The sequence below is a fragment of the Tiliqua scincoides genome, chromosome 4 (genome assembly GCF_035046505.1).
Source record: "Tiliqua scincoides isolate rTilSci1 chromosome 4, rTilSci1.hap2, whole genome shotgun sequence".
Classification (NCBI taxonomy): Eukaryota; Metazoa; Chordata; class Lepidosauria; order Squamata; family Scincidae; genus Tiliqua; species Tiliqua scincoides.
Window position 1 is genome coordinate 188,998,078 of NC_089824.1, and position 13,861 is coordinate 189,011,938.

Sequence of the window (13,861 nt, forward strand, 5' to 3'; positions counted from 1 at the left end):
CCTGCTTTAAAAGAAGGAGATTGAGGGGAAAAAATTATTTATTTATAAGTAATAATAACCAGAAAAAAGTGGTGAAAAAAGAAACATTTATCTCTCTATATTTACACAAGCTTGCAAACTGCAGGATCACAGCTCCTTGCAGGGCAGTTAGCAGCTATTTTGCACACTGCAGGAACTGCTCTTTGCAGGATAATTAGCAGCTACAGTATCTGATTTTGAATAGCCTCAGGGCTTTAAGCAATTAGTTATCTGATCTTTCCATCACCCTTTGGTGACCCACCTAAAAGCAGGTTTCGACCCACCAGTTTGGGAACCACTGTGCTAAATCATGTATCAGCATTTGTATCAGTACCAAATGCTGGTCAGTAAAAATGTGCAAATTGAGTCCTAGCAAATGTCTCACTCAACTGTCAGAAGCTCATGGTCCAACAGAAGGCCCATTGCTAATGAGAATGACTGGGCAATTTCCTACTTCTTTCCCATTTCCTACTTCAGGAAGGAGTGCCTGATGACAGCAAAGGACAGAGATGACATCAGAAGTACAACTCCTTTGTACTTCTACACTCTATTCAGAGTAAGATGGGAGATTGCTACAGGGACTCTTCACTGAAAGAGAAAGTGGAGAGAGTTGAGCAGATATTACTGTATCACACCACATGCCAGTCCCGCTAGGAAATGAACTATTTTTATTGCTCTCTTCCTTCAAGGAGCTTGGGGTGGGTTCTCCTGTTATCAGAGCAATGCTGTGATTAGACTGAAAGATGACTGGATCAGTGTCACTCAGTGAGCTCAATAACTTGAGCAGGGATTTGAACTTGGGTTTCCCCATTCCTGCAGTCCCCCTGTGATGTAGCAGTGCTTTAATAGCTGCATCACAGGGGCGTTCTCCCGTTTGCTGGAGTGCGTGCATTGAAGAGTTTCAGGCAAGACAAGGAGGAGGAGCCTTTATAGGCGACTCAGGATACAGAGGAAGGGGCTGTGATGAGGGGCACCCATGGATAGTCTGGTGCCCGAGATCACAGCAAAAACCTGAAACCAACCCTCTATACTGTATATGACTATTTTAATAATATGAGGCCCAAATCCTATCAAAATTTCCTGCATTGATGTAGCCCGGCCAACAGGGCACATGCTGCATTCTGCAGTGTGTGTGGGTGTGGGGGGGGCAGTCATGGAGGCTTCCTCAGAGTCAGGGAGCGTATGTTCACTTACCTTGAGGTTGAATTGCAGCTGCATCGTCACTGGAAACTTGAATAGGATTGGGCCCTGAGTGCTGAAAGAAAGTACATGCTATCTAACGGGGTGCCAAGTATTAGTTTTTATTAAGTTTAAAAATGGTCAGAAAAAAATATAAATTGCAGCATAAATATTCTCCATATTATCTCAGTTTTCACATGAATAATTAAGAAATTTAAAGCATACATTAGTCCTGTAAATGTTCTAGTAGTGTAGAAATATGTCTTCGTAATTATAGATATCGGTCTGGAGGAGGAAAATCCCAAAATCAGCTTACAGTGAATGAACTTCGATTGTTTGTTAGACAGCTCTATGCTTTACCATGTGTCCTCAGCCAAACAACCTTGTTGAAGGTAAGTTGCAGGTGGAGGGAAGATTTTTTTTTTCCAAAATACTGTGTACAGTGATACCCTTTTAGATACCAAAATGTTCAATAAATTGTATTGAAAGAAAAATATTGTAGTGTTCTTTGTTATTGAAAAATGCTCATGTGCTAAATACCTTAAGGGCACAGTGCTAACTTGCACTGGAACAGGCAGACCAACTGACCTGCACTGTATCCAGTGCAAGGTAGGGGTTGGCTGGAGTGCAAGCTGAAGCAAGGGAGTATTCATCATTTTATCCTGTGTTGCGTGCCAGCCACACCTATGTGGCTATTCACAGGCGTACCCAGACCCCAGCCCAGGGCCACTTGCGGCCCTCGGAGGCTCCCAATCAGGCCCTTGAGGAGCCCCCAGTCTTCAATGAGCCTCTGGCCCTCCAGAGACTTGCTGGAGCCCATGCTGGCTCAACACAACTGCTCTCAGCGTGAGGACAACTGTTCGACCTCTCATCTGAACTGTGGGACGAGGGCTCCCTCCACTACTTGCTGTTTCATGTCTGTGATGCAGCAGTGGTAATGAAAGAAAGGCTGGCCTTGCTTTGTGAAAGGCCTTTTATAGGCCTTGAGCTATTCCAAGACCTTCATTCATTCATATAATTTCCATCTCTAATATATTCATTTATGTAAATTTATTCAAATTTTAAATTGTAAATTAACCCTTTCTTTTCTGGCTGCTGATACAGTGTCAGAGAGATGATGTGGCCCTCCTGCCAAAATGTTTGGACACCCCTACTATTCAGATCTGTGCTAGCAAAATCACTGACACAAATCCAAGCAGACTTACTGTGGGGGGGGGGGTTAGGATCTGGCCTAAGTTGCAGGGGCAGGTCTCACCCCTCTCCCAGGCCTGATGCGTCCACTGGCCTGCCTTTCCCCTGCCCCAAAACGCCCCTGTTCTGCCTCCTGCTACCCAAACCCCCTCTCTGGTCTGCCTCGGCTGGCACAATCTCACCTCAGTTGGGTCCAGATTCAGCACAGGGGGTGCATGTCCTTGCACCGGCCTACCCAAGTCCTGAGGTTGCGCAACGTGCTTTACAGCATGTTCGTGACACAGAGAATATGGTGCAAGGGACTTGTGCTGGCTCAAAGTTAAGTTTGGATTGCTCTGTCAGTGTAAGAATAAGATGAAATCCTTCATGTGAGTGGTTTCCTAATGTGCGGTGCATATTTCTATAAACTTTTGGGCTTGGGATGCTCCCTGCACAATTGCAAGGACATTGTGCAGTTGGGGAAATGATGTATTAATCTTGAGAACTGGAAACAGGTGATGTTTGATGTCCAGGAGAGGGCAGGCTGGCATTCTGAGGTGCCTGAACTCACCGGTTGCCCTAAAGTAATCTTGAAGACTGTTGCTGTTAACTCTTGTGAGTTGTGGGTTCAGCAAAAATTTGTGTGTTCAGCAAAAATTTTCATTTTTATAAATTTCAGTATAAGGTTTGACACTTTTCTGTTCCATATTTCAGGATTTTCTTAATCGTGTGGAAGACTTCCAGAAATATAGCCAAAAACTACTCTCTGAAGAAATTCCCAGTGCTTCAGAACTACAGAAACTCTTGGATGTCAGTTTTGATTTTGATGTTGAACTTCCTCAGCTAGGTGAATTACGAATACGCCTAGAGCAAGCACGCTGGCTGGAAGATGTACAACATGTTTGCTTGGACCAAAATTCTCTTACTCTGGATGATATGAGAAGACTCATAGACTCTGGTGTTGGACTAGCACCCCATCCTGCAGTTGAGAAGGCAATGGCTAGATTGCAAGAGCTCTTAACAGTATCTGAACACTGGGATGACAAGGCTAGGACCTTGATAAAGGCCAGGTAAAATTGAAATCTTCCTTTAGAACTGTTACATTTGATTACTCATTGCTTTCAAGTAATTAAATTGTTTTTTGACCTTGTACAAAAAAATGAGGGGAAAATAAGTCTATACAGAAAAGAAAATGGTAGTTTTGTCATGCCTGTTTTAGTTGGCACTTCCGAAATCTTCATGTGCTTCAGTAACATTTTGAAACTTTCAGTGAAGTTAAAATATATAAGGGATAGAAAGCAGGCATAGTAGTAGTATACAGCTATCCACTGTGCCTTAAAGAATTTCCTAGGCAAGTGTAGACTGGTGTTTATCACCAAGGATCACGCTTACAATCTAAGACAGGTAGATCTATACTGGATATAAGTGGTGAAATTCTAAATGCTTTCTTGGTTATTTTCAGTGAGCCAAAGGTACGGGGTAGTATTCACTGGAGTTGCAAGTCAATTTATTTTTCATAGCTTGTGATTGCAAGCTAAATGGTACAATAGCAATAGCAATAAGCATACTTACAATATATACTGTGCATGCTTGGTATGTGTATTTAACTGGAAACTTTACAGCGCAATCCTAACTTGCAGTGGAACGGGGAGACTGGCACAGCTGCCCCATATCTAGCATGAGTTTGGGCTGAAAGTGGCTCTGTCTGGGGAAAGGGGAATCTGCTTGGGGCAAAGGGAACTTAAATGGACTCCTATTCCCTCATCTCCCAAGTAGCCCCGATGGGTTTATTCAGATCTGTGTCCACCTACAGAGGTGGCGGAAATCTGAGCAGCTCAGAGCTGCCCCAGGCTGCTTAGGAATGGGGTCAGGATCCAGCACGAGTGCCTGGTCCTTGCCCCACCCCCGCTCTTCCACTTGCTTGCTGCCATGTGCTCTTACAGTTTGGCAGATGACAATTTCATACTCATTTTTCATAAACAAAATGATACCATATATTTGACTGAATATTGTCATTTCTTTCAAGACCACGGCAGTCATTAAGCAGTCTTGAAGCAGCACTGAAGGAGATAGCGGAAATTCCTGCCTATCTTCCAAATGGCGTAACTTTGAAAGAGGCTGTAAAAAAGGCCAAAGATTGGCTACAGGAAGTGGAGGGCTTACAGGTAGGAAAATTGTGCCTACTCATTGTTGTATGCTTATGGTCTTGATTTCTTTGCTTCTGAGAGCTGTATGTCATGAATTGTGATGTTCTGCTATTGGCAAAATTGTATAATTGCTGTTTCTTTAGGGAGATTTGCTATAGAAAAATCCAGTTACTTTTATTTCCATTAGTACAGTACATTTTTTACAGTTAAATGCTCATGCAGTAATCGAGAAGCATATTGTTGGGGAAAAAATCATATTTATGGCCCAATCCTATACTGACACTATGTTGACAGCACAGCAATAACAGTGCATCAGCAGATCTGCCTTATCCAAAGGCCATCTAGCAGAAAAAAGGAGAAGGCATGCCAGTGCCTAAGCAACATCACATTGATGCATCCAGAAACACTGCCAGCATCCATAGAAACCCCAGCACAGCCTAGTGTTCACACTCTCAAGAGGAGTAGTGGTCTGACATCATTGTGACATCAACCAGATGTGTAAGGAGCCAGTCCTCCATGAACTCAGTTCATGTTGATTGACAGATCACCACCAGGGTGAACCAAGTGCGGGTGGGGGCAGATACAGGTTAAATTTGCAAACACTGCTGGAATGGCGACCCCTTAGAACAAATACCACAGCAACAGTCACCACCACCATTCATGAAGAAATGCCCCAATAGCTAACATATGTATGATACAAGTATGCCACTGCATCCCAACCTTCTACTGTGATATAAGCAGCAAAGGAGCAAAGTAGAGGCTTGAAGGAAGCTTGTGATTCAACCAGGCAAGACAGGTTTGAGTCCCACCAAGGGGCTTGCCTGATCTAGTAAGGCACACACCGTTTGCATGACAATGCAGAAACACTCCTGGCTGGGACAAAAAAAAGATGGAAGCAAGTTTAGAACCCATGCAGGCCAGTCCACGAAGTGGCTCTTTAGCCAGTCAACTACAGTAGGAGACAGGCAAAGAGCACCTCATGGAACATTTAGCATCCTGCATCACTGCAAACAGGTTAACCTGGCTGTGAGACTATAGCACATGGAGCTTTCATAGGGAGTACTGCATGGGTCAGTCACTGGGCTTGTATGTAAGAGAGGACATCTATTGCAGTGGCCTGCCCATTTATCTATTTATTTGAGCCTGTGGTTCTCGCACATCTTGCACCAGGACCCACTTTTTAGAATGCGAATCTGTCAGGACCACCAGAAGTGATGTCATGACTAGAAGTGACATCATCAAGCAGGAAAAACTTTTAACAATCCTAGGCTGCAATCCTACCCACACTTACGCAGGTGTAAGTCCCATTTACTATCATTGTTAAAGGGATATACATATAGTAGCTAGTTAAAAGTACAGGTACGGAACACTTCCCCAAATGCAGTCACATACCATGGTAGCATTAAGTCTAATTATTATATTAGACTATATTAAAAATAAAATATTGAAATGAATGGGGATCCACATGAAATTGGCTCCCAACCCACAGTTTGAGAAACACTGATTTAAACAATTTTTAATTCTGGCTTCCCCCTGATAATCAGGGAACTCAAGGTGGCATACACCCACACCTGCCCCATGCCTTTTGCATCATTTTTGGCACCTGGTGGTGTCACTTGAAGTTTGCTACCCGATCTGTCCCCTTGCAAACTATCTACTGTACACCATGGTAGCAGAGAACGGAGAAATTGAGGGAGAAGTTATTTCTCACAGAATTCTACTGCAGCCCACCCTTCCAAAGGAGTGAAATTCTGTAAGAAAAAACCATTCTCCCTCATGTGATAATGGTGCATTGTTGAAAAACAAAAGGTTTCCAGATGACTGTTTTGCCTGTACTGGTAATGGTTGGAATACCAATGCAATTCATCACAGGAGAGCAGATGGCCACTGCTTTTAGCTGTTGCAAAAGGAAAGGATGGTTAGGCAATGCAGTTTATAGCAAAGACACATTTGACAATATTGAAGGGTCAGTATTGAGGGCAAAGAGACATGATGCAGATTATGTGGCATCAGTACACTGCAGCATGGAATTGCCTTCTGTCACTTTCTTGCATGGACTGCATTGTCCTTGCTCCCCTTGTTGGGGTGATGCAGTGGAGGTTCTATGTGGCAGTTTGTGTATGGAGTCCTTCTGGGGCAGAATCCTTGCAATAAGAATTCTGACAAGACTAGTATTCACAAATTATCTTGCCACACCTGTTGTGAGGGACAAGAGATTGTGCAGAGTGCTCCTTTTGTGTGCCAAGTGCCTTTTCTCTATAGCTCCCATCACCAAAGTTCCCATGTGTGTTCTAGTGTGGATGATGAGACCAAAGAGGTATAGCTTCATGCTGTGTGGCCTGTCATGGGAGTTGTGTTATCTCTGGTAGAAGCTTAAGTCCTGGGCATGGTGTGCTGTGACTGTCTGCACTACTGTATTCTATATTCCATCATAGGAAAGTACGTGGGGCAGAGGAGGTGCAAGAACATGTGAATTACTGGTGTGTTTTCTTCCACCCCCCATTACGGGTTTTCCTATGTCTGCTCTGTCACTGATGTTGTAGCTTTTCCAGCTACGATGTTGGGAGCATCATCTGAAGGGGATTTAGGATATATGTGAACGACTCCTTGTCCCACCCATGTCTTGCCTCCATTTTGGGCTGCCTGCTGGCAGGATTTGAGCTGGTGCTGACATCCAGGGCTTATTCACCAGCAGGCTGGCTACAGCCTGTGTTGGGAAAGCTGGCATTGCACCAGCATTCGAGAACATACACCATGGGATATGCTTCTCAGGCTGGTATGGTGTTTGTATGGTTGACTTTGTAGCTAGAACAAATCATTGCATAATACCAAATATTATTTTATTAAGAATATTTATGTACTGGTTTTCAACAAAAAATAGTTCACAAAGTATGAAAAATACAGTTCCGAAATTCCTACTTCGAGCATAAAATGTCTAATTCATATTTTGTATATCTTTAACTTTGTAGTATTTTGTCTTTATTAAGTCAAATATTTTTTAACATTTCTGCACTGTTAGGCTGGTGGGCGTGTACCTGTATTAGATACACTTGTGGAACTTGTGTCACGAAGTCGCTGTATTCCAGTACATCTGGAATATCTGCCAAGGTTAGAGTCATTAGTGGCTGAGGTTCAGGCTTGGAAAGAGTGTGCAGCCAATACATTTTTGACTGAGAACTCTACGTATTCTCTTCTTGAGGTAAGCATCTAGAATATTTGCCTGTGAACATTTTGGGGACAAATGTACTTTCAAGACTCTTTTTCATGCTATTTGCAGATGCTAACAGCCATTGTGTCCTCAGGCTGCTGCCCTATATATTTCCGTCTGTGTTTTCCTTCTTGGAGTTATTCTAGCCAATCAGGTTCATATAGCGAGTGTCATGACGTCACTGAAGGCAGTTCAGCAATTTCAGTTTGAAATTACAGTACTCTCCTTGTGTCTTTATCTTGTGCACAGCACTGTCTTTATCTTGTACATTTCGTGACCTTCAGGACCCACTGTTTCAGAACCTGCTCCGTCCTTCTCTTTATGCATGTTCTCTATATGCATGTACATATTTCCCACTGAAGGTAGTATTTCATACATTTGAAGATGTGGTGTTTAAGGTGTCATGTGACTTTGTGTGCAGAAACAGGCTAACATGGATACTTCTCTAGAATTTTACAAAGTTGTTCTTTTTATCTATCACCAAGCTCTTCAAGTCATAGAAATCTGTTTTCCATTTCTAAAACAAGACAGTAGTGTGTATCCCAAGTTTCTCTTCAGTAAATGGAAGGTATTTCTGTTTGCATGGGGTGGGTATTTTTGCTGATCAGGCTAAAGGCCTATCTAGTCCAGTCACAGCGGCCTAACAAATGTCTCAGGGAACACACAAGACAACAAGATACCGGTGTCCTGTTGCCACTCCCTGGCATCTGGCATTCTAAGATAGTCTACTTCTAAAACCAGGAGGTTGCATATACCCATCATGGCATGTAACCTGTGATGAACTTTTCTTCCATAAAAGGAGGAGAATCTGTTAATTCTCCAGCCCTCTGTAATCCTAATCCAGGAAGGTCCCCTGACACTCCCTTCCCCACAGAGAGCTGCTGTGCTGAGGTAGCAGCAAATAATTTTGCAAACCTCCTTCCATATATGCTCATTAGGATACAGGCCAGCATTTCCCCCCCCCCCATACTGAATGTCTACTTTTCCAGTCCTGGGCACAAGATAGTAAAGAGACATCCATTTCTTTGCCACACCCTGATCTGCTTGCTTGCTTGCTTTAACCACCCTTCCCCAATCCCCACTCTTTCACAGTTCCTCCCTTCCCTGCAGCTCATCAAATTCTGATTAGATCTCCAAAAATGGCCTTTTTCTGGCCTTAAAAAGGGCTTATCAGGGTAGAATTACATGTATTTGCATAAAGAGGCTGAGGGAGTGGCTTGCCTAGCACCTAATGAGAATTAATTGGAGAGGTAAGATTTAAACTGTAGAGAGGTTTGATTCTCTTGTCCATTATGCACCAGCACCTTAATATCTTTTGTGTATGGCTCTTTAAAAAAAAGATATGGTATTACTATACTTTACATTAGGATGCATGATAGTTGTTTTGACTTTCCATTAGGTTTTGTGTCCAAGATGTGATATTGGAACACTGGGATTTAAAAGAAAAACAAAGAAATTAAAAGAGCCTCTTCCAAATGGAAAAAAGAAGAGCACCAAATTAGAAAATTTAAGTGATTTAGAAAGAGCTTTATCTGAGAGTAAGGAAACTGCTGCTGCGGTATGTATACCTCTACAAATATGTTTGGGGTAAAATGGTTTTAGTGAATGAAGTTAGTCAACCTAAGAAAGTTTTGCTCTGTTCTTTTAAGATGATCAAAAAAGTTTGTCATTTTTGTTTGTAGTACTGAGTTAAGAAAATCTAGTCACTGTGATTTTTTTAAAATGCAATTTCTAAGCAACCACAAGTGTCCACATTCTTCCAACAGCCCTTCCAGGTCCCTGGGAGCAGTCCTTATTGGTCTCTGGGGAGGAGAGAGAGGAGGCGGAAACACCTGCATGGGCATTTCCCCATCCTTCCTCTTCCCAAAGGCAAATGCAGCCTGCTTGCACCACTTGAGAGCAAGCAAGAGGGGGAAGGAACTGCCCCACCTACCAGTCACCAGCCCTAAGTAAGCTGAGAGAAGAAGGGGATGAATTAGGGCAGGTGGTACATGCTGGGAGTGGTATATACATACAAGGGTCTAGAAGTAGGCTATGTGCTGGGGCCCAGCAAACATTGTTATTGAATTCTGTTATGGATGAAATCTTATTTGGAGAAATTTGAATAGTTTCATTTAACTTGCTTCCAGATGGCCACACTTGGTGAAGCCCGATTAAAGGAGATGGAAACTTTGCATTCTCTGAGAGCAGCAAATGAAGAAAAAATATTTTCTAATGAACAGGATGTAGAGATCAAAGTTTGCCTTTGCCAGAGAGAGGCAGCAGCACCAATGATACAGTGTGAACTTTGCAGAGGGGTCTTTCACACCAGCTGTGTTTCAGTACCTAGCACTTTGCAGGAACCTCGGGTGTGGCTCTGTCCTCACTGTCATAGATCAGAAAAGCCACCATTAGAAAAGATTCTCCCTTTACTGGCCTCCTTGCAGCGTATTCGTGTGAGACTGCCTGAGGGAGATGCTTTACGGTACATGATAGAGAGAACCGTGAACTGGCAACACAGAGCACAGCAAATGCTTTCCTCGGGGAATATAAAACTTACACAAGACAAAGTGGGCTCAGGGATACTGTACAGCAGATGGCAAACTATGGCAGGCCAATTGCAAGAGACCAGTAAGGTAAGACTCCTGTAACTTCTTGATAAGGGGGCATAAGAGGATGAGTTCAGCCACTTCCTTGGCATTTGATATTATTTATCTGAACTCTGTACCAACATTACTTTGTTAGTGATTAATGTATTGCTGGCTCAGAGTGTGGTTTACGCACCCCTCTGATAACACAGCTTGTTAATGGAACTGAGCTGAGAAGCAGGACATGGGGTGGAAGAAAAAGGAGAATATTTATGAGTAATTATGGTATTCAGAGGCAGCCATTTTAGCTTCTTCTCCAAACAGGAAGAGAAATGAAGGCACTTACGGGAATTGTAGTCTGTATGAGGGTTGCTGCTGTGGAAGTGCAGCACTGTACTCCCCACAAAGCCTACAACTCCCATAAGCACCTTCAACTCCCATCCAGTTTGGAGAAGAAGGTAAAATGCCTCCTTTTTTTTTTCTTTTTTGCTGCTGCCTCAGAACAGTTCCTGGCAAGTCATTTTCAAAGAATTTCACTCACCCCCAAGTTTAGGGGTCTGGTTTTTAAAACATCAGGATGCAATCCTAATTTCCATCTGAAACAAAATCCCAGGCTACAATTCAGTGCACCATTACTTAACCACATGGATGGAAAGCAGTGGGTCTACTTCTGAGTAATTAGGGTTGCAACTATGTGCTACTGCACTTGCTCACAGATATTCTTTGTGGCTTGTCTCTCTGCTGTGAATTGAATTGCACACACTCAGTTATGTGTTGTAAGTTGTATGTTATATGTAGAGCCTTTGGCTTAACTCACCAGGCACCTTAGAGAAGGATTTGATTAATGGTTCAGACAAAATTATAGTTAGACACCCCCCTAAGTTTAGCCCCCGTCTTATCTGAGGGTCATAGAAAATTCCATGATTTTTTTGGCTCAAAACCTGCCCTCGACTTATCTGTGAGGTTGACTTGTAGGCGGGTGCCTTCGGTTGCTATCCTGGCTAATAGCCATAGATAAACATATGCTTCATTAACTTCATTTTCATTTATTTTGCTGTGTAAACTGCTTTGTGAACTTTTTTTTTTAATAGTCTACTGCCTTTCTAGAGCCAACTGGCTTGTAGCAGTGATTTCCATAAACTAAAATCCCAATTCTATGCCTTTCTACTCAGAAGTTCCATTATAGTCAGTGGAGCTTACTCCCAGGAAAGTGTGGATAGGATTGCAGCCTAATTGTGTGTTTTGTGAAGAAGTACTTTTTCTTTTGGCTATATAAGATCTAACTTTATGAGGTGGTAAAAAATTATTTTACATTTATATCCCCCCTTTTTTCATCATGGAGCTCATGGCAACTTGCATTCTCAGATGGTCCCTCTTTCAGGTTCTGACCAGACCTAGAGCCACTTAACTTTGGAAAAGTGTATTGTGTGCATTTAGACCCAGAACAAGCCTCCTTGTAGTTCAGCATCCTGTTTCCAACAGTGGATGCCTCTCAAAGGCAAAACAGATTAAAAATCTAGCTATCCAGTCTCTCCACAATTTTATAAACCACTATTGTGTCACCCCTGAGTTGCTTTTTTTCCCTTTAAACTAAGAAACCCCAAACCGTTTAGATTCTCCTCATAAGGAAAATAACTCTAACTCCTTAATCATTTTTGTTGCCTTTTTTTCTGCTTTTTCCATTTCTGTATCTTCTTGAAATAGGGATTTCAGTTCTGATAATCCCAACATGGAATGTGCCTCTTTCAGCACCCTTGCCTTCTGTTGACCTTTTCAATTAGAGGTCCACTATAACCCTAAAATATATCTGCTTAGATATTCTCAGCCTGATTAGATTGTTATCAGTGTATATTCAAAGTTATGATTTTTTGGTCCCATTATGTATTATGTTACACTTCCATTGAATCTCACAATGCCATCTGCTCTCATCCAATTTGGATAGTTTGTTTTGGAGCTCTTTGCAGTTGATTTGGTATTATCCTGAATTTGGTATGATCTGCAAACTAAACCACCAACACAACACACCACATTCTCCAGGTCACCTACAGATACATTTAAATACAATTTAAATATTGCCTGCTGCAATCTCACTGCTTAATTTCCTGTCTTGTGAAAGCTGTGTTTGTCCCTTACCCTCTGCTTCCTGTTGTTTAACCAGCTACTAATTCAGACGAAGTCTCATCCTCTTATTTCATGACTGCTAAATATTTTTGGTGAAGGACTTTCTTAAAAACTTTTCAGCAGTCTATATCTACACCTCTATCTCTACTTACGTGTTTGTTGACACTTGCAAAAAACTAGACATTTGCAGCAGGACTACCTTTTGCAAACATCATGATGATTCTTCTTAGGCTTGGGCTTTTGTGTGTGTAATAATCTGCAAAAAAATGATTTATAGAAAAACATAACATATAATCATTCATGTTCAAAGCATATTAGGAAAAAGTGGTGCTTAACTGTTTCTCTTTAATTAGGTATCACAGACAATTGGTGCTACATCTTTCTCTTTGCCTCATGACTGGAATAACAGATCCATGCATTTACATTCTCCTTTTTCTACAGGACAAAACTGCATCCCCCTTCATGGTATGTATGGATTACATATAAGCACTGAATGTGAAATTCTAATATAAAATTAGGAGGTCATCCTTGTGCAAGCTCCTGTAGGCAGGTAGTTTATAAACTAATTTTTTGATGTTATGTATTCTAATTTTTTCCCCCAAGCTAAACACTTATCCACTATGGTGAACTTAAAAATGTTTGTGTTGTCCTTGTAGCTATTAGTGCAGAGCTGAATGAATTGATGATGGAAGCCCAGTTACTACAGGTTTCGTTACCTGAAATACAAGAGCTCTATGAGATCTTATTCAGAAAGCAGAGCCCAGTTTCAAAGTCAGAACAGAGATCACCAGTAGGACCAATGAATGAAAAGGCAAGTATCTAAGAATGGAGTCTCTCCCAAAAAGGGGGAAAACAATATGAAAGTTTTGGTAATGCAAGTGACATTTTGTGAAAAGGTTTGTTTTACTTGATTTATCCCAAGTGTAGTTTCCCCCTTGTTACCAACAGCATGACTACTCTTATGGAAGTACTCTATCAAACATAACTTCCATGTTTTCCTCTAATTTTGCCAACCACTAGTGAAAGGTAATGTCCATGGGGGAAAAAAACTGGGCACATCAGAAATTCAGCTTTCTTTGCTTCCCTGCACTTCTTCCAGATAGCAATACATATTCCTCCTCATTCCTAAGCATTTAGTGCAGTCAGAAGAATTGTTAGCATTCCATTGCATCACTAAAATTCAATCTGTATCTAGTGGGATATCATTTCAACAAAGTGAAGCTCCAGTGTTCAGACTTCAGTGCATAGCAGCACATTGGCAACTAACATCCAGGCTATTTCTGTTCTTCTTTTAAAGTTCCTATTACTGTTACCAGTTCTAAAAGCTGGTAAAACTAGTTTTTATCAAATCAATAAAGTGCACCCTGAGAACTCTGGAATTGTTTGGGGAAGAAGAGAATGATGTCTGTCTTTCAAAGTTAAACAAATCTATATGTTGGCATCATTACTTT

The 13,861-nt window shown here is 41.8% G+C and overlaps 1 protein-coding gene across 3 annotated transcripts in view; it reads left to right on the plus strand.

Annotated features, from left to right (window-relative positions):
* The window catches only part of KDM5B (lysine demethylase 5B), a 59,551-nt gene that overhangs the window by 44,203 nt on the left and 1,487 nt on the right, over positions 1 to 13,861 (plus strand). For all 3 annotated transcript variants that reach the window (XM_066623110.1, XM_066623111.1, XM_066623112.1), the window contains 8 exons: positions 1,475 to 1,589; positions 3,082 to 3,437; positions 4,394 to 4,532; positions 7,534 to 7,713; positions 9,122 to 9,280; positions 9,852 to 10,337; positions 12,764 to 12,875; positions 13,067 to 13,221. In XM_066623110.1, coding sequence (XP_066479207.1) covers positions 1,475 to 1,589; positions 3,082 to 3,437; positions 4,394 to 4,532; positions 7,534 to 7,713; positions 9,122 to 9,280; positions 9,852 to 10,337; positions 12,764 to 12,875; positions 13,067 to 13,221 — 1,702 coding nt within the window. The remainder of the gene's footprint in view (positions 1 to 1,474; positions 1,590 to 3,081; positions 3,438 to 4,393; positions 4,533 to 7,533; positions 7,714 to 9,121; positions 9,281 to 9,851; positions 10,338 to 12,763; positions 12,876 to 13,066; positions 13,222 to 13,861) is intronic.